The 21530-nt window shown below is 43.4% G+C and overlaps 1 protein-coding gene across 5 annotated transcripts in view; it reads right to left on the bottom strand.

The window, feature by feature from the left end:
- Positions 1-18826, bottom strand: part of MTSS1 (MTSS I-BAR domain containing 1) — a 181738-nt gene extending 162912 nt beyond the window's left edge. For all 5 annotated transcript variants that reach the window (XM_077809810.1, XM_077809805.1, XM_077809806.1 and 2 more), the window contains exon 1: positions 18407-18826. In XM_077809810.1, coding sequence (XP_077665936.1) covers positions 18407-18478 — 72 coding nt within the window. In that variant the 5' untranslated portion in view covers positions 18479-18826. The remainder of the gene's footprint in view (positions 1-18406) is intronic.
- Positions 18827-21530: the final 2704 nt, after the last annotated feature.

The raw sequence follows: 21530 nt of genomic DNA, 5'->3' as shown, positions 1-21530 counted from the left end.
AAGTATGTCTACACCTCATGGGGAAGAAATGGATGTTAAACTTTTATTCAGGGTGGTAAGACCCTGAATAAAGTGTTTTATGTTCAGACAGAATTGTCAGCCATGTAAATGCAAGACACCCATTGATGAGTTAATCACTGCCATCTCCTTAAACCTATCAGTATTACTGAAATCTACTACTTTGAACCCTTTTCTTTCAACAGTAAGCTGGCTAGAATGTCTATATGCAACGTATGCATTATGTATGTGTATGCCAGGAACATTCAAAGCACTGACAACTAACAGCAGGGTCTAAGGCTTTACTGGATTCTCAAGCAAAATACAAGCTGACAACTAAGCTTAGCATTCCAGTGGCAGCATTACACTGCTAACTGTGCCTAATGGTACAGAGAATACGGACACCAGTCATGAATTTAATTGTGTCACAGGGAGACTCAAGAGAGAGTAGAGACAAAATATAACTTGGGAAGGGGAGATTTTGTGGTACCACCTTGCCACACAGAAATCAAATTCAAATCATCATCTAGCACTTCCACAAATCTTGGTTCTCTTTGTTTTTAAGCCTACCCACAGAAGCTGCATCAATGTAATTAAATTGGTTTCTAAATTGATTTAGTTAAATCAGTACAAATCCTTTCATGTGGACATTCTTAAACTGATCTAAGAGTGGCTGATCGCGATTTAGCTTAACTTGATACCAAAATAGCAATTTCTTAGTTCAATCCTAATTGAATCCCTGAATGTTTGCTCACTTGCAATCTAGCAACAAGCCCACCTTCTAGCAGCATGTGTGTGTTGTGGTTTTTATCTGCACTTCACTTATAGCATTAATTCCTGTATAACCCCTTTGGCTAGCAATAACTCACTCTGCGTTTCCACAGCTCTGACCTCTCCCCCACTAATCTTCTATATAAACTCGTATTTTGTAATTTCCAATTATTCCTATCCAGTAGAAAATGTTCTTTCCCTTTAACCTTCAAGTCAGCCCCTTCTGAAGCCAAATCAGCAGTTTGTTTCCTCACCCTCCCCCTTTTCTGGAATTTAATTCATGTGTATTAATTATGGTGTCCCTTTGAACCCTTCAACCAAATACTTCTGTCAACCTAATCTTGTGAGGTACTGAATGCCCTGAACTCCCAGTGAAAGCAGTAGGAGTTGAGGATGCTCATCAGGTCACAAGATCTGAGGGTAAATATTTATCCTGTCTCCTCCAGCTAGGGTGACCACAGGTCCTGATAAAATCGGGACTGTCCCGATATTTAACCCTTTCTCACGCATCCCGATCGATGTACAATCGGGACCCCATTTGTCCCAATATTCAAGTAAGGAGGTGAGCAGGAGGGAAGCGCCAACTCTGTGGGTGCTCTGGGGATGGCACACCCACAGGGAAAAATTAGCAGGTGCGCTGCATCCACCGGCAGCCAAGCTCCCCCTTCCTCGCCTCCTTCTCTCCCCCCAGCATGCCACGTCCCCACTCCTTCCCCTCCCTCCCAGGGCTTTAGCACCCCCACCGCCTAACGGCTGTTTGGCGACACTTAGGACTTTCCAGGAGGAAGGGCGAGGAGCAGGGATGTGGTGCACTCAGGGGAGGAGGCGGAGAAGAGGCAGGCAGGGACTTGGAGGAATGGGGTGGAATGGGGGCAAGGCGAGGGCAGTGCAGGGGCGAGAAGAGGCAGGCAAACACCCACCAGGCAGAGGGGAAGTCGGTGCCATAGTCCAAGGCGAGTTGTGGGAAAGGTGAGCGGCAAGCCAGCAGCAGGCGGGGAAGTTAAGAGGCAAGCGGTGGTCAGGGAGGGTGAAGAGGTGAGTGGTGGGCCAGCGACGGGTGGGGGGGTGTGAGGAGACAAGCGGCGAGCCAGCAGCGGGCAGGGGGTGTGAGGAGGCGAGCAGTGGGTGGGGGGACTGAGGAGGGATGCAGCAAGCCAGGAACAGGTGGGGGATGAGGAAGGGCGCAGTGGCGGGGGGCCGAATATGGAGGGGGCGGGACCTGGGGCAGCATGGGGGCGGCGCCTGGGAGGAGCAGGGGTGGACTGTGGGCAGGGCTGATGGCACCCTACCTCCAGCTGAGGAAACAATTTATGCAGGATCATCTGGATGAGGTTTATGGAGAGCAAATAAGGAGGAAGAGGTGGTCCACTGGTTAAAACACTAGCCTAGGACTTGGGAGACCTGGGTTCAAGCCCCTTCTTTGCCCCCTCTTTGTGTGTGACCTTGGACAAGTCACTTGGTTTCTCTGGGTTCCCCATCTGTAAAATGGGGATAACCAATACTTCCCTACCTCAAAGGGGTGTTGTGAGGATAAAAGATTGTAAGGTGCTCAGATACTATACAACAGAGGGCTATGGAATTTGGCCCAACAGATTGTCCATTAAATTTGTAAGATTTCATCCTAAGAAACGTTTAATGCAACATTACTTTTTTAATTAATTGGAAAAGCAACTATATACTTGCTTTGACTAAAAATCCTTGTGTGATTTAAGACTACTCTGGAAGAACAACAACAAAGAGGTTTTAAGTGCAATGTTTCATTGTTCAGTCTGAAATTTCTGATTTCAAAACAGCTGATAAAGGAAATCAATTTTTTTCTTTAAATGTTAGAGTCATTTGAGCTCAAGTGTTATCTGTAAAAGGGGAAGGCTTCCTTTATCTTTCAAACCCTGTTCACAGTATGAAGGGAGTGTTGGGCAGATCAGCTTCAGGACATAAGTCCGAGGGCTATCTATTGAGCAACTTCATGGTTTACACAACAAGTCAGACATTTGTAGGTTTGGTTTTTGGGAGGCTTCTTAATGTTAATGATTTATCATTTGGGATCTATTTTCTCAGAACTAACCTTATGCCTATTGAAGAAGTTGGTTCTTTAAATGTCAACTACTGTGTTTTTCCTTCAGTGACACACCTTGGTGTTTAGCACGCTCTGGTTTTGGCTGCTTGCCATCCAACCATCAAGGCGTGTCATTATTAGACCATATCTTATTGCTTAGTTGGTTGGTTGATGGGTGATTAATTGCAGCGTGGGTGAGTCCTCTCCTCAGATCAGGCGACTCATGTACTGTAAAGGTGGGCAGGGCACTGTCTTTCTGCTTTTACCTCTCCTCCCTGACTGACTAGCCTGCGGACTGACAAAGGAAACAGTGAGTCCTACCCTGTCAGTATTTAGCCAGTTCACAATTAAAACTCCAAACCGTGTCCCCTCAAGGCAGGGGTGAAAGTGCGCCAGTACGTTGTACCGGTAAAAAGTGGCCACTGGTACTAGCCGCTGGTACCAGCCTGGGCAAAGGGGAGCACTTTGGATTCTGTGCACATGTGGGGGTGAGCCCATGGTGTTCGGAGTGTGGGAGGGGGCTCAGGGCTATGGCAGAGGGTTGGGGTGCAGGGGTGTGAGGACTCTGGCTGGGGGTGCGGGCTCTGGGGTGGGGTCAGGGATGAGGATTTTGGGGCACAGGAGGGTGCTCCAGGGCTACGGTGGGGAGAGAGAACTCCCCCAGCTCTCTCCCTGCAGCAGCACCTGGGCTGGAGGAGGAGAGGCGCCTCTCCCCACCATGGCTCCGGGGCTGGGATAGGGGCCCCTCCCTTGGCCCCCGCAGATCTGGGCCAGGGCTGGGTTCGGGGAGGGGCGACCCGCAGCCGGATCTGGGCCTCTGGGTCTGGGCTGGGGCCGCCCTGGCAGGTCTGGCCCCCGCGGCATAGTTGGGGCCAGAGGGCCGCCACCACCGTGGCAGGTTGGGGGCTGCGGCATAGTTGGTGCCGGGGGAGGGACACCCCTCCCCTGGCCGCGACAGGTCCCCAGACAGGTTCCCTGAGCACCCGCGCGGCACTAAATAGGCTGCTGCACAGTTTACAGGGAACGTAGGTCATGATTCTTCACGCAGGAACGAGTGTAGAATGGTCACTCCCTGGCGGATTTGGGAGTTGCTAAAAGAGGTGATCTAAAAATGGCTCTCTTCCTTCTTTCAGGCCAGCAAACCTGCAAAGGTAGTTAATATATGAACTGAAACAACTGAACAACAATCACCTTGACGTCTAAGAACATCAAGCTTGAGAAGAGTAAAGATTCACTCTCTCCAGAAAAGGATATTGATCTGGTTTCTCAAGAAACCAATACCACACAGATATAGATGCGCAAAGTAAGGCTATACTTGATGAAGAGGGCCATACTTACACGGATTATATCTAATGGCAAGGATGAGAAAGAACCAAATTGCCGGTGCTGACTGTGCAATCCAAAATAAATTTAAGGGTCTTGACAGCTTAGCAAAAGGAATTAGTGAACAGTTTATGATGATTCTTTATCTACTTCAAGGAAAAAGACTGGCTTTCCTTAATAGTCTATGTGCATGTACTGCGAATGACAAAGGTGAAGGAAAGACTTAGATGAAGCTATGATGCACATTCCAAATTGCTAATAAAACCGGTGTTAGGTGACTCCAGTCCTGGTGTCAGTTCCTCCTATGACATTCACCAATGACAATTACTGCAAAAGACGCAGCAAAAGTTTGACTCTTTGCTTGTGCTAACATCCATCACATACACAACCTTTGACAGAACCATCTGAATGTCACATGATGACCTGGATGTACTACCTATTTTAGGGAAAAAATTGAGAAGATGGTTTGACGGTCCCACTGGGGTGGGAGGAGGAAAAAAAAAGAAGAAAATGGGGAGGAAGCAGGGTGAGGGCAGCGGGCAGAGCAGTAGTGTTACTCATCAAAGCCAGGAATCTCCACTTCCTCCCCTCAAGCCACAGCTTCCCTCCCTGCAACCCACATTTATCACATTAACAGCTCACTGTTTAGAGGCATTAATACAAAAATCATGGGCGTTAGCACAGGGGTTCTCAAAATGGGGGTCGTGACCTCTCAGGGTGTTGCAAGGTGGTTATATGGGGGTTGCGAGCTGTCAGCTTTGTGGGGCTGACAACCCTGAGCCCCCATTAAATTACCTCCCTGCTTTTAATTTATAAGTGGGGTCATACTCAGAAGCTTGCTGTGTGAAAGGGGTCACCAATACAAAAAGTTTGAAAACCACTATGTTAGCACTTCTCAAAAAGTTAACTGGTGATTTCCTTCTTGGGTTTTTAGCATAATTGTACAACTAAACTTAAGTTTACAGTTCTGTCACCAAATTTCACACACTAGTAACACATCCACAGACTGCACATCTGTCCTCGCAACAACAAAACAATATTAACTCTACTCCTGAACACGCCCTGAAAATATAAAAAAAAAAACACACAACCCTAAAATCTTACCCACCCACAACAAAACTTCCCTCTCATTGGTTACCACAACCACTAGAATGATTAGTACTATGAGCACAACACCATGTCTCCAATCAGAACAGAGAGCCTATTGTGCTAGGTGCTGTACAAATATACAAAGGTTACACACAAAGCACAACTGGACTAGACTGGACATAAAGGACACCAGTCTTCCGAAGAAATTTCAATGGACAGAGCAAGGAACACCCAGGGGAAGCAATACAACAATGACCTTAAAATGGACCTTAACCGCTGACAAATATCAACATGTGAGGGGAGATATAGCGGCTGAAAAATCAGTTTGCTAAACCAGAACAACATCTGCTGCAAACAGTTTGTGGGTTTTTTTTTTTTTTAAGTCAGTCAACAAGGGAAAAGGGCATTTGGCAAGCCAAGAGAGTAGAAGTTACAAAACACTAGCAAACAGTACTGCATTTCTCTCCTCAATCCATGGATGGGTTTATATAACTCAAAAGTTAGACTGTGTAGCCACTCACAAGACCATAAAAGCTCTTGCAAAAAAACAGATCATCTTTGACACAGAACAGACAGTCCAATCTGAAGTTTATGATCACCTTTTCCAAGCTTCCCTACTACCTTAATAGTAATAATTTTCTTTCCCATTGGTAGCATTCCCTCTAAGCTGGCTGGTTCCTCCACTCTTCAGGTCAGAAAGCTGACATTAAAAATAATTAAAGAACCTATCTGAAGTATCTTCAGCTGAATCTGTTTCCCAACAAAATGTCAGATTAACTACAATCTTACAGTGAGCTGAAATGTAAACTCAGGCAGGGTCCAGAAATAGTTCATTCTATTTTCTTCACGCAGATCTAGAACAATAGCACATGTATTCTAGGATGTTATTTTGTCTCTTAATGAACAGCACTTCGTTACTGCTGCCTTCATTATCAATTTGTATCTTGCTTTGGTGCAAGTGATTTTGACATATTCATTTCCCACACGCTTCCCTTTCCTATCCTTCAATATTAATATTCCAGTTAAGTGAATCAACCCGTGAAGTTTCTGCAACACCAAATGCACCATACGCTCCATCATACAAGATCTTGAGCATTTCTAGTTTGTTTTCCAATGTCAAGATGTAATTTAAAACCAAGCATTTAAAATAGTGTTTCAATTCCAAGGTCTAAAAATAAGATTAAAATACCCCATCTCAAATCTTTCTTAAAAGAAAAGTTACTCCATTGGTTGATATGCCAGCCAAAACATATTTTGTTAATCGTATAGCATAAACATGAGAAATCTCAATGTAATTTAAGTCAAGCTTTCAAAATCTGTGTACTGTTACAATTCCCAAGGCCAGACCAGACCAGAGCTCAATCTAGACCAGTATCTTGTCTCTGACAGTGGCCAATACCAGATGCTTCAGAGGAAGGGATGAGAAAACCTGCTCAAGGTAGTTAATGAGATCAGAGGAAGCTTTTTCATGGTGGCAGGCTGACCCCCAAACTTAGAGACTGTCTTATGCCGTGAAGCATGAAGATTTATATCCCTTCCAAAACTCGTTTAATAGTCACCATTATGGTTTTTCTTGATAGCCATATAAGCATCTCATTCTTTTTTTGGAATCCTGAAAATCTCTTCCCTTCAATGGTATCTTACGTACAGTCTTATGTACAGATATTTCTTTTTAGCAGCTTTTAGATTTGCCACCTTTCAATTTCATTGAGCATCCTTTTGTTCTTATATTATGAGAAAGGACAAACAGAAGTTTCAGTCTACCTTCTCTATATCATTCATAACCAGCATCTGAGAATATTTTTGTATTAGATGAAAATACACCTACCCTTAACTTGTTGATAGATAATTAGAATAAAGCAGATGCAAGGCCTCTTCATGTTTCTATGAAAATCTTTTCACTCTGACGGATTCCAAAATGCTTTACAAACTATATGCATGGCCTGATTTACAAAAGGTGGTGAGCACATGTATCTTCATGACACCTTTGAAAGTGAAGCCAATAGGCATCCCCATTCACCCATCACTGATATACATGCACCTGTGGGATCAAAGAGGGCAGCACTCCCCTACTAAGCAATACTGCACTGTATTATTTTATTTTTGAAAGGGAAATGAAAAATAATTTCCCCACTTAGTTTCACTTAGAGAACTGTGAGTACCCAGAATGCAACTTTGTTCAAAAGAGAAGCAAGTGTGCACGGAACCTCTCACAAGTGGTAAGGGCAAGCCCATAATCTCATGAAGAGTTCTACAACTGAAGAAAGAAATAATGCTATACACAGAGCAAGGATTTAGGATGCAATGGTTTTGCAGCAACCAAAGAAACTCTTTACTCACCAGAACCCCTGCAGGGCCAGGAATGATATGTTGTAGTTAACAGTTAAAGAACAGAATGACATTAATTTCATCTCCTTTCAAAACTAAAGCATCTCAAACCCAACTTCGCTAAAAGGAAAAACATCAAGTTTAAGAGGCTGTACTGCACATAACTAAAAGCACTGACAAATCACAGGAAATCAGGTTAAAGAGGTGGTTTAGCCCGTGTTGCGTTTCAGGATCAGAAGACTGTAGATCAGTGGTTTTCAACTATTTTTCATTTGCGGATCATTGAAAAATATCAAATGGAGGTGCAGACCCCTTTGGACATCTTAGCCAGTCTGCAGACCCCCAGGCATCCGCAGACCATAGGTTGAAAACCATGACAGTAGAGGATTAAAAGGAAAATCTAAGTCTAACCTATTGTTCCACCACTTATGCTACTGTTTTCTTTTCTATTTCTCTCAGCCTAGACAATCTAAACAGACTTGCCAGTTTTACTTTCAGGGCCTTGTGCAATAGCACAATGCTGCAACGTACGCAATCTAAAGACTTCAGTGGAAAGCTTGTATGGGTTAAATGTTATAAATTTCACGGAACCACCCCTACTAGTCCAGGGTTTTTGTAACAGCTTGGTCAGCTCAAGAAACTGATCCAGTCACGGTGGAAGTCTATGGAAAACTCTAGAAGAGAACCACCACACCACAGGAAAAAGTATCTCTACTATTTAGATAAGTGGTGGGCGACCGACAGGCTGCATGTGGCCCACGGGCCGCAAGTTGCCCACCACTGATTTAGATACTTCCAAAGCTCTTTCTGAACACCAAACAATAACTAATTCCAGAGCACTGAAATGCAGCCATCTCTTGCAATATGGCAATTTAATGATCATAGCAGCTATAAAAAATTCAAGGGAAGGAGTTGAGGAATACGAATCAGGTCTAATTTTGTTATCAGAGAGCCATTTTCTTCGCTTAGTTCTTATTGGAATAAAGCCCACATCCCAACAGCCCACATCTAAATGGATCTAGTAGTGAAATACACACACTGTATTGTCATAATCACATCAGTCTGTGACATGTCAAGGGTGGAATAGCCCAAGATATTTGGGCTCTAAAAGCATCCTGCCCTTTCTTGGAGCATAACATCCTGGCTTGAGACCAGTCCACTCACCAGCTGCCAACAAGTGTGACATCATTCATGGCACATTTTCACTGCAGGTTCATAAGACCTAGCAAACTTAGTTTCAAGAAAGTAAGTTTAAATACAAACAGACTGGGAAATTATTAAACATATTAAGAAAATGTATTAATACAGTATGAGAGGGTACACACCCACTGGATATCTTTACGTTTTTTCCACTCTGAAAGTCCCTCTCAAACATATGCAGACCTCCATTAAAATGAGCAGTCTTAACTAGACTCTCTCTTTAAATAGAATAAGTTGTCTGTAAGAGGAGGAAAAAAGCTACCCAGCTGCAGCTATTGCAGAACCTGACCTAGTATCCAATGGCGCATTCTGTAAAAAGAGTTGTATACACAAGAAGATAATTCTAAAGAAGTCATGCAAGGGGAAACGTTTAGTTACATGTTCTTCAATTCAGATTAGAACACCACACTTGTGAGAAACTCTGAAGAGAAGATTTCTCCACAGAGACTCATCAATAGAAGCCTTTCATCCACTCTAACATTATGAATCAGCTCCTGTGTATGCACAGCAGACGCTTAAACCCACAATATTTCAGTTGGCTCAAAACTAAGATTATTAAAATTTCAAGAGGCATCCACTCTGGTTAAGGCATACGGGGTAATTTCTCAAAGCAACACCAGGGCCTACCCATGGCCCGGTAACTCCATTAACAGCACTAGGATTTGATCAGCTAAAATTTTACATAGCCCTTTTAGCCTAAAAAAGTTAATTTATAACAGTGCCCCATACCACACGGTACCTGTGCATGGTACAATATTTTATGCATCTGATGTGCTAACCAGTGTCTCCTTTACAAGAGTCACACCATGCAAAGCATGCACCACCAAGTCCACATGAGAGACGCCCATGGTTTCAATGCCAATGGTTAAGTCTAACACAGGCTCCCTCAGGCCAGCAGATGAAATGATTTCCAGGGCCAAAAATCTTTTCCCAAGATGTTCAGAAATGCCTCAGCTGATCACAGCTGTCAAGGCAGCACATAGGGAGAAAGGGAGTTCTCTTGGACAGCCTGGCTCAAACTATATAGGGTTTTACCCTTTGGATAGTTTCAAAATTCATGATATGTATCCGGGTTTATTACAAGTTTATTACTAGCTAAGAGGAGAAAAATAAAGTAATTTCCGAGCCCCAAGCTAAACACCTAAGCCAAGTTTCAGCAAAGAAGAATCGGAAAGGGTAGGGGGCTACAGTTATTACCAACTCAAAATAAGGCTTAACACTGACGGGCTAACTCCCCCTCAGCTACAGAGCTATTACACAAAAGCTATTTCACAACAACATTGAGGGTCCAACACGCAAACATGGTGGCATTGCTAGTTTAAGGAGAAAGAGGACTCAGACCCACAGGTGATATCACTCCACCACCACCACCCCCTTTCTTTTTGGTAGCATAAATTGAATTTCTCAGGTAGAATAATCATTAAGAGCACCAAACAACAAAATCATCAACAACAAGAAGTTAACTCACTTAACTTTACTTATAGCAGACACAGAGCTATAGCTACACTATAGGCCTTACATCGGCACGGCAACACCTCTGCAACTACGCAGCTGTAAGGTCTCCCGTGTAGCGCTCTATGCCGACGGGAGAGCTCTCTTCCGTCAGCATATTTAAACCACCCCCCAACAAGCAGCGGTAGCTATGTCAGCAGGACCGCATCCCCCGCCGACACAACACTGTTCACGCCGGAGCGTCTGTCGGTGAAACTCATGTTGGTCAGGGATGTGTTTTTTCCACACCCGACTGACAAAAGTTTGACTGCCAGAAGTGCTAGTGAAGACATAGCCTAGATCAGCGTTGATCAGCAGGGCCGGAGGCCCTTGTGGACCCCAGTTTGAGAGACTCCTCTCCCTCCCTCCCAGTGCCTCCTGAATGCCGGGGGGAACAGCTGTTCCCCAGCGTGCAGGAGGCACTGGGATGGGGGGAGGAGCAGGGATGGGGCAAAAAGAGGCAGGGAAGAAGAGGGGAGGGGTGGAGCGGGGCAGGAAGAGGTGGGTCAGGGATAGGGTGACCAGATGTCCTGATTTTATAGGGACAGTCCCAATATTTGGGGCTTTTTCTTATATAGGCTCCTATTACCCCCCCCATCCCGATTTTTCACACTTGCTGTCTGGTCAGCCTAGTCAGGGGCTGAGCAGGGGGCTTGGGGTCCTCGGTTCGCTGAAGTTTGAGAACCGCTGGCCTCGACCGGTATCTCAGCCTGCATCCGAAGATTAGCACAAACAGCACAGCACTGCTCCGCTTTTGCCTCTTCAACAGCTTGTTGTTGGCTAGTGACAGTGAGACAGACAGAGATAAAACAGCCACTCACAGAATAGCCAGCTATGGATCCTTCATACACTATAATCCCACAGGTTAAAGTGCTCCAATCAGTCCCTTCCTTTAAAAACCAAACACAGCTGTTGTACCCAATGTTTTTGGCCTCATGTACATCGGGGGGGGGTTGGGGGGGGGGGAATCCTCATGATCAGACTTGGATGAGCAACTGTAGAGATTATCTTCTCCACCTTCAAACAAGGGGAAACCATCAGTGAAGTCTGAGGCGCTGACAAAGTTCAGAGAGCACAGTAGTGAAAGCCAGAATCTCCTGAACTCAAATCCTTGCTCTAAGTCCTATTCCATTTACAGCCTTGGGGAAAACGTCACCAAAGGTCCAAGCCTCACCTTGCCCTTCTGTTAAGGAGGGGATAAATATTCCTACGGTTCCGGTTCCTGTGAAGCTGGGTACTAGCGTTTGTAGAGCACTTTGAAGATGAAATGCACTATGGGCTCAACCCTAGTGCCAAGCATTCCGTCTTCAATCCAGCAAAGCACTTCCGTGCACAAGCAGTCCCACTGACTCTACAGGGACTTCTTATGTGCTTAACGTTCAGCACGATCTATACATTTTAGTGCTCTGCTGGATTGGGGACGGTATATAATGCTAAACTGACAAACCTAAACACAAAGAGAAAACAAATCCACCCTGCTGAGAGGCCCTCTGGGGGGACTCCTCCTTATTAATTCAGAGCCCCCCTGATTCTGTGGGTTCAAAGTAGACCCATGCGTCTTTTAAGTACAGCTGTCATTTTATTATTCTGCTCTGTGCCATGGGATTCTTCCCCCCCTCCTCCATCGAATACCTTGTATAGACATTTCCATGGACAGATCGCTACTTCCCTCCTGATTAAAAATGGGGATTTGTAACTGAAAAGCTGAAAACACCAAGACAATGATAGTGGTGCTTCTGGAAGATATTCTATACAGATACACAAAAGTGCTCCATCACTTAGAGCAACAAATAGGTGACCAAGAGACATGCATACACAGTACAGCACTTGCTATTGTATACGGCTGGTTTTAATGCATCTTTTCCAGGTTCAGAACCGAGGAAGCAGTGAACTCTGAGACACATCAGTGTTTGTTATGTATTAACCAGTGCTGGGTGCATAATTACATAGTCTCGTTATTCTCAAACATTTGTTCCGTTAATTGTATTTTTTATGCAAAGCTGCACAACCTCTTCTAGGCTACAACACTGGAAACCTTACTATGTAGCTAGCCCAAGGCATTCTGCCTGATCGGAAAGGATTTTTTAAAATATTTTTTCCCTCCACACTATATCAGGAAACAAAACTGCCCTCTAAAGACTTGAGGGGCAGATCCTCAGCTGCTGTAAACGGTCATCACTCCACTGCAGATGATTTACACCAGCTGAGGATCTGCTGCTAAAAAGAGGTTGTAGTTATGCATTTTCATCTCTCTGCCACAATTGTATGGAACATACCAGTAGGCCCAATACACTGATAAGCATTCAGTATTTCTTTTCCTAGACTATCACTCAAACTTCGTGATAAATTCATGAGATTTTTTTCTTCTGAAGTCCTTAAGACACTTACAGAAATATTCTGCAGCTGTTTGTAAAGAGCAAAGAATTTCAGAGAAAACAAGCTAGTTGCTTGCACAAATTGCAAACAATCAGCTGTATTTGCTATCCACAGAAGTGTTGACAGCAAAACACCTATTCTAAAAAAAGAAGCTGCATGGAGAAAAAAAGAAACACACTGTATAGTATAAATACAGGAGTTCCTATGCTTGAAACAGAGCTCGTCTTCAGGAATCATGTAGAGAGACATGTAAATTCTAATGTAGTATGCATTGCAGTAATGGAAGAAGTCCCTCTCTCATCTCCCTTCCCCCCCAAAGTCTACAACTGTGCTTTGCACATTTATTTAAGTTAACCATTAAAAGAAAATAATGCTAGCCATATTAGAAATTGGATGGCTGGAAGACCTTAAATTCAGCTGTAGTATCTATATTTTACTTCAGTTTTGTTACTACCAGCTTACTCCAAAGCTTTTAGAGACAGCTTGTTTGAGAGATGCTATACAAAATAAAGTCAGGGTCCTGGAAGCAGATATATGTGGGCAGCCTCTTGTATTTGCACAGATCTGATCACGGGACCAGGACCATTTCACGCTATATTTGTGTGGTAACTGGCTCAGCACTTTGCTTACCCCAACAATGGCTTAGCATTGTTCGAGTCACATCACAAATATTTTCATCTGTTTTTCAAACGTGCATTTCCTTGTGTTCATACCAAACACAAACAAAAATGCCACCAGCTATCCCTAACCACTGAATCAGTGGTAGAACCTAACTACCAAATTGCTTCAAGAACTATAGCCATTTCCCTTGTGGCATCTTGTGACAAATTTTGCCATGTACATGGTTTACAACTACTCTTCACTCTTCCCATACTGAAAATACATTGACAATCAGAAAAATACTCAGTACTTAATATTTCTCATCTCTCAACCACTCATATACATTCTCTTATCTATTCTCCTTTTGGGCCCACTCAGATTTCTATCCTTTCTATATCTCTACCAGCAACAGCCTTGAACATTTGACAACAACGATACCACATTCCCATCCGAAAGAGTATTACTAGCCACCACAGGGCAAAATAAAGTTAGTGGTATCTCTCCAACTTAGCATTAAAAATAAAAGTCACATCAAGTCTTTGCTCTCAATTACTTCATGGAGACTTCAACTAAAAGACTATAAAAATTTATATTCTCTTATAATTAGGCCTCTGTATTTCCTATCCCTTATTAGGGAAGTGGGCACTGATCCTTAGAAACATATGTTTTTATTCTCCAAGAAAATTTATATCCCCTTCTTGTATCTTTAAACTGCAAATCCCCCAGCACCTCCTACATCTGGACAAATGAATGCAAATATCAGTCATCTTTTAAGATTTGTTTTCATAAAAAAAAAAAGTGGTTAAAAAACCCTGTTCAATATAAGTCCAATCAAACTCATGGATATAATCAATGTAGGCCTGCCTGTTATCATTTATTTGTATGCTAGGAATGCCTGGAGACCACAATCAGGATCAGGGCCCCATTCAACCAGGTGCTGTACAGAGCAATAGCTCCAACAAGCTTACAGTCTGAATAGACCAAACAGATGAAGGGTGTGTTGGGGAAAAAGGATGCAACATGCAAGCAAGAGTGATGAGTGGCACACAGTATCTTTGTTCCTTTTTGGGGTGAGGGAGGAGCGAATAATTATAATGTGGAATAGTGTGACTAAAGTGGAGCGGGAGGGAGTAAGTTAAGAAGAGCACAGAATTAGGAATAAGAAGGAAAGGAAGAGCAACACTGAAAAGGGCGAGCATGATCTGCATCTAAAGATAGGATTGTTTGAAACATGCTCTTTAAAAGCTCACCACAAAATGATCTCTACACATTTGCTGTAGGCGATGAGAAATACTGAAATTAACAGCGTACTACTGTACAGTGCTTCTCAGTGTTTTCTTTCCAGAAAGGAGTTACAATCCATTCAGATCAAATGCTATCTTCCCACAGGGAGCTACAGAAAGCACATTACACTCACAGGGAAAACTGTACAATGTTAGCACAGCATATAAATCTACTCCTCAGAGGGCACAAAGCAAGTGTTTATTTTTTTAATTTGGACCACTTTGAAAGAGATCTTACATATAACATCTGTACATTATCACCTCAAGAATAGATTGTAGGGAACAATAGTTCATTAAGAATGGACAGCTAAATTTCTATGATTCGCTTGAATTCTGAAGTTGCCAAATCCTGATTCTGCAGCAAAAATACAAAGCATGGGACCAAATGTGAACTTGTCAAACATGAGTCTGTCATAGTGAAGACCCTGCATACTCCATGATAAATCTGACCTAAACTTTGCAGCAGAGGGCCTGGATTTTGCCTACACAGCAAACTGTAAATTCCACAGCAGAGTAAGATAAAGTAAAAAACTGAAGGGGGAGGGGTTCCTGAATTATATATTAAAATGAACAATACAATATTCCTTGTGTTATTTAATTTGATATTCAATTTAATTGAGAAAGTAAATAAGGAAGTGTTATTTACTCCTTCTCATTACACAAGAACTAGGAGTCACCAAATGAAATTAATAGGCAACAGATTTAAAACAAACAAAAGGAAGTATTTTTTCCACACAATGCAATGTCAAGCTGTGGAACTCTTTGCCAGAGGATGTTGTGAAGGACAAGACTGTAACAGGGTTCAAAAAAGAACTAGGTAAGTTCATGGAGGATAGGTCCATCAATGGCTATTAGCCAGGAAGGACAGGAATGGTGTCCCTAGCTTCTGTTTGCCAGAAACTGGGAATGGGCGACAGGATGGATCCCTTGATGATTACCTTCTGTTCATTCTGTTCTGTTCATTCCCTCTGGAGCACCTGGCATTGGAAGATAGGATACTGGGCTAGATGGACCTTTGGTCAAACCGAGAATGACAGTTCTTACGTTCTTAATTATACAATGCTCCAAATTTTTTAATTTACACATAGCTGCCAAACTTTGCACTGAAACCACACCTGCATTGTAGAAGTTGCTGGAAAACGATTTGGAACTTTTGGCACTTCGGAAATTGAGAGAAGCAGTTTATGACTGTGGACTAGAAGCAAACTAGTTCAATGTTTCTGCTAAGACAACCAGCATTAGACTGGTTAAGCTTGCTAACATAGTTAGTCATCATTAAGTTTCAAAATTAACACACCATTGAGTCTATTGGGGGAGATCACACTTTGAAGCTATTCTTTACAGGCTCAGAAGCCTTGTCCACTAAGGAAAGGTGGGCATCAACAACAGAACAGCTGAAGTGGTGCTAAACACAGTTTAAATACAAGCATAGATATGGACAAGCAGTTCCAAAGGGAATATATCTGCTTCTATGCTTGCAATCAAACAGTGTTCATCCATACCCATTGTTGACACATGCAATGGGTACTTTAACACTGACTCTCTGTTCACACTCTTCATATTTGGGGTTTTTTCATCACAATGACTAAGAATAAAAATTAATAAAATGAAAGGGCTGGATTCTGTTGCAAATTCCACACCACTGCAGAGAACACAGGGCTCTGGCTATAGCCTTCCCATTATGGGAATTACGGACAGATCCTGCAACAGGATAAGTGGGCAGACCCCTGCTCAGATCCAAACAGCTTTGTAAGGAGTCCACCCCCCACAGTTCCACTTGTACGAAATGGTCCTTAGAAAGCTAAGTTCCATTTTACTGCAAAGGTACAGCCAGCTGAAAGCACCCATTAATCTCTGAAAAAATTATTTTTGTAAACTGTCATTATCCTTGCACATAATTAGTAAAGACAGCTAATATTTCATTAATTGCATTAATGTAATTTAATTGCTTTGTTTAGACTAAACAATAAGGAACATTGTGCTTGTTTATCTAAACAGTGATCAACAGGGGTAAGAATTGGGGCAGTGTTCTTTTTCTTTAAATCTAATACACCCCTTCTAGCGTTCAGTCTAGAAAACAGGTTCCACTACTAGTAAAGATTTTTTTTAAATCCACACCTGTTCCCATTTCTGTAAAGCAGCAGTGTTAAAATCTTTCAAGTGAGCAGAGTTTCTGTGCACGTAACAGTGCATAAACACACACAACAGCAGCAGCAAAACAAGATGCATCATTTTCATTGGAGAGAAGTAAAGACATGTTCTGCTCTTCTCTATTTAAATTTTAAAAAAAAACAGATTTAATCTGGCAGAACAAAACATCTGCTAAATGTTCTTCTTGAGGTATATTTAATGAAAATTATTACGGGGCGGAGGTTGGTTTTTATTTTGTCTTTTTAATGAAACCTACACTTAGTGTAAAGTAAAAAAAAAAGCAAAATTTGGAAAAAACCACGCTTGAATTACAGAATTCTCCTGATACACACACCTCTCCCCCAAACCTGCCGACTCTTTACAAGCCATGCTTTTAATTAAGATCTGTTTAGATGAAAATGCATGCGAAACCAACCTAAAAAATAATTCCTGAACCAGACACCTCCCCTCCGACACTGTACACACAAAAAAACATTAATTTCTAATTAGATTTTAGCTAGTAAAACTGAGCTTCCATCCAGAGCACATCCACGCCCACCAATGAATCCCTCACCTCTGAGAACTACCTCCACCTGGCACCCTCACTTCCCAGCCCTTCTAGGAAGAGTCCTGTACAAATTAAAAACACATTACAGCATCCTACAGCAATGATTCTAAACAGTGTAACACTTCACTACTGGCTGTATGTAGACTATAGATGGATTCCCTCAAATCTAGCCCCTCATCTATGCCCCATCCATGAAAGGCATCTTGCCCTTGTTAAGGAGAACATTGTACAGTATTCCGCAAGAAGAGCTGCAAACACTGTAGTAACGTTATTTTAAGCTATAGTGGTTTGGGACCGTTACTGCAGAGATACTGTAGTTTGGTTTTTTTAAACGAGACTAGGCTAGAAGATCCTCCCTATATATACATACATACACACACATACACATATATATATCCTGCAGAGAGGCCCTTTGCAGTCAAGGATGCAATCAACACCCCTTAATTGATGGCTCCCTTACAAGAATGATCTTCATAGATTGTGATTTCAGTTTGCAAGGGGGCAAAGCTATGAGAACTGATGCACTTTGCCTTTAAACGGACTCAGGAAAGGGCAGCTACCATCCATACGAACATACCATATACAAAAAAATTAATCACAGATTCAGATACAGTTTCAACCCAGAAAAACAAATATACTTTTTAGTATCTGCAGGTCCAGATTCTTATGTTGCACTCATCATGGTGGTATACTGATGCCTATATTGCCCCTTTCAGCCCCACCCTAGGGCTTTCCAACACACTATAATAGGTGTCCTACATTGAACCACTACTGGCCTTGTTGCATTTATTGTTAGGAATGGCACAGCCTAAACCAGTTTTAAAAAATGGTATAGGAAACGTTGGCCCTAAGGTAAAGAGACCTAAACTTAAACGTTCACGGACGGGCACTGCAGGAGAAGGACGTGGTGTCCTGCAAGTAACTCAAAAGTCAAAACCATCAACAATTACCTAGCATACTGCAAAGAGCATTTATAACTGATGCCACCACGCATCCAAAGATTAAACATGGGGTCTCTGTCTCACCTACAAACTAATGTAAGGGGCTTTGGGTGGGGTAGGGAGTTAATGCAATGACCCTTCAATGCAGCTGGAATTTATGGTGCAATCATGTGGTGCTTGTAAAGTTTACCCAGCAAAGGTTAGTAGATGGCTTCCCGGCACCTGGTCCCCCACTTCCCTCTCAATCACTTACCTTCATGTCGCTTATGATGGTCTGGAACAGCCCTCCAAGCGCACTACATTCCTTCTCTATCACAGCCTCCATTTTCCCAGCTCGATCACACAAGAGGACACAGACACTGCTGCGATTTCACAACCCTAAAAAAAAATAATCGCCCCAATCTCCCACCTCTAAACAAAACCTGAGCAGCTCTATATATATAAAAAAAAAAAAGGCAAACCTAAAGGCAGCAGGGAAAATAACTGAAATCCTTATCTATTTTTTAAAAAATCCCAATGTTATTGGTGTCTATTTTCTACATACAGTCCCCAACAACCCCCCCAAAATGTCCTGAGATTTAAAACGAAGCTGCTACTATCCCCCCACACAAGGGCAACAACAAAATCCATCCTTGTGCATAATGGGTCATGCCCACAAGTAGGATCAAACCTGGTATTTCAATCTAAAACAGCATCAGCTGTTTAAAAATACATTTGCTGCTGCCTACCAAAAAAAAAAAGAAAATAACTATTCATTTAAGGCAACAAATCTGATCGCAAAGAAACGCATTTAATACACCCACGATACAGCTTGCACTTAAAAAAAAAAAAGTAAAGCGCGTTTAACAAAACAAATCACAGGCTTGCCAAAAAAAAAAATGCCTAACGCATTCAGAGCAACAAATTAATATTTCAATTTTAAAAGCCCAACTGCATTTATTAATGCGCTCGATCGCCTGGCTGCCTCGGCGGGAGGGGAGCCAACTACGAATCTAATGTTTCCAGAAAGCCCCAATACACGGGATTCAGCGGGTCTTTATTGGCAACCCCACCCCCGCGAGCCACCCGACCGCCAGAGCTGCCCCCTCTCGTGCCCCTGTGCTGCGCTGTGACTGGCCTCTCACGCGGAACGGCGCAGGCACAGCTCCTCTAGCTCTCCTCGCGAGCGAGCGAGCGCGCGCGCGCCACGGCCCAGGCCCTGCTAGCTCACCTCCTCGGGAGCGGGGGCGCGTCACGAGCGCACAGTGCCCGCACCGCCGCTGCTGATTGGCTAAAGGGAGAAGGGGCGGGTGGGGAGAAGGGAGCTGCTGGCTCCGGAGCGCGCACGGGAGTGGGAGCCGGACGCTAGCGAGGGAATGGCAAGGAGCTGCCGGTTCGAGTCCCGACTCTGCCACTGTGGGAATGAACGGTGGGGCTGCGCGTCAGGACTCCGGAGAGACTGGTCCTTTTAGGAACAGGCAGTACTAGGATCCTGGGTTCTGTTCCCAACTCGGGAGGGGTTGGGGTGCTACTGACTTGCTATGGCTTTGCCCCTCCTGCCCCCAGCCATGAGAAGTAGCATGTGAGAAGATCCTGAGGTACAAAAGGCCTATATCCAGAGGGATTAATGAGCTAAGCAAAGAGAGGGTATGTGGTGTTGCAATCAACAGCTTTTTCTACCCTCTGTCAGGCTGGTGTTTGTACTCCCCGCAATCTGCCCCTTCAGTTGCCAAATTGTCATGCAATTTTAAATATAGTGCTCACACCAAAAACCATGCTAGAAGAATATTTTTAAGGTTGTAAAGTCAAGCACGCTAGGAAATGCCAGAATTAAGGCTGTCTGTGCAGGGGTCCTAGGAAAAATTAGTGCAGTACATGATAATTTCATTAAACGTTATCATAATGCACTCAAGCAAGCTGGCCAAATTAATGCTGCATGGGCCCCCTTAATGCTGGCATTTGCTGACTTTAGAGTGCTTGATGATCTAACCTTAATAATGTTCTTTGAGAGAGAAAGAGTGTCTACTGTCCTAGGTTTTTAAAAAAGCAAACTGAAAAAATAAATTCTATCATGGGGCATCATGCTGATAATCACATGGTTCATCATTAGGTCTATTGCACAGACTTTTACCAGGTAAGCTAATGGAGTAACTGATAGCAGTAGTAGACTGTCATCCTCTATGTGGACTAGCACTAGAGGGGGATGGAATGCTTTGTGCTCGGGTTTCATAGATATTTGCTGATAGCAAAGGCATGATGAGATTTGTGAGTCTTGGGTTCCATCCCAGGCACTGTAGAAGACTGTACTCTCCAAGGCACAAGCGTCTTCTGCCCATTACTCTCTAACTTGATCCTCTTCTACTCTGTTCCCTCCATTCTCTCCCAGTCTACTTCTGTCTCTTCCCTCTCCCTGATTACTCATCCCAGTCCCATTCTCCTCACCTACCTAGTCTCAGTCGTCATTCCTTAGGCTTCTCATCCTAGTCATAGTCTCCTTGCCCAGCAAGTCCTGGTTTCATCCCTCTGGGCTCCCACCCCTCCTTGTCCAGCTGGTCCTGGTCCCAGTCCCATTCTCCTTCCCTAGCCAGTCCCAGCTTCCCTTTCTCCCTCCCTCTCTAGTCCCAGTCTCCTTCCCCCAGGCTCCTTGTCCCAATCAAATCCCTATCCCTCACACTTCAGGTGTGGTTCCTGTCCCCTCTGCATTTGAATCAGGCAGCTATCTGCTCCACACTGCATGGGCCAAGTGGTGGTTGGGGGAGGGAATTGAGAACACAGGAGAGACTGCCTCTCAGCTCTCCGTTCCAAGTCCCAGCTTATAGCACCCCAAAGATGCAATTTAACCTTCTGGGAATTTAACTGCAAAGGTTTTGCAAGTTTCTAATAAGCATGTGCAAACAGCAATTTTTAAATGGCTTATAACTTCCCCAAAGTTGAGCAGACTTTAACAGGGTTGGCAAAAGGCACATCCCTGACACAAAAGCCATTCACCTTCAAAAGCATGAAGGTGCTAGACATGTTCAAAGAAAAAGTTACCAATATTTTTTTAACATGGGCAATTTGATAATAATATCCTTGTTACTGAAAACAGCTGAACCATTCTGGCTGAAATTCGCACCCTCCTTCACCCAAGACAAATCAGCCTGAGGCAGATGCCTGGCACAGAAAATTTCAGCCCAAACAGTTAAAAGTTATAAGCAACTGAAAACAACATTTTATAATTGAAAGTGTAGAGCAACTTTAATAATAGGTGGTGCATGTGTGTATTATCCCATAAATGGGGCCCAACCAAATTCACGTTCCATTTTGGTCAATTTTCCAGTCATAGGCTTTCAAAAGTCTTAAATGTCACGGTTTCAGATATTTATATCTGAAATTTCACGGTGTTGTAACCATGGGGG

This window comes from Eretmochelys imbricata, chromosome 2, assembly GCF_965152235.1.
Source record: "Eretmochelys imbricata isolate rEreImb1 chromosome 2, rEreImb1.hap1, whole genome shotgun sequence".
In the NCBI taxonomy this organism is placed as follows: domain Eukaryota; kingdom Metazoa; phylum Chordata; order Testudines; family Cheloniidae; genus Eretmochelys; species Eretmochelys imbricata.
Note: the sequence above shows the minus strand (reverse complement) of the source record. Positions and strands in the feature narration are given on the sequence as shown.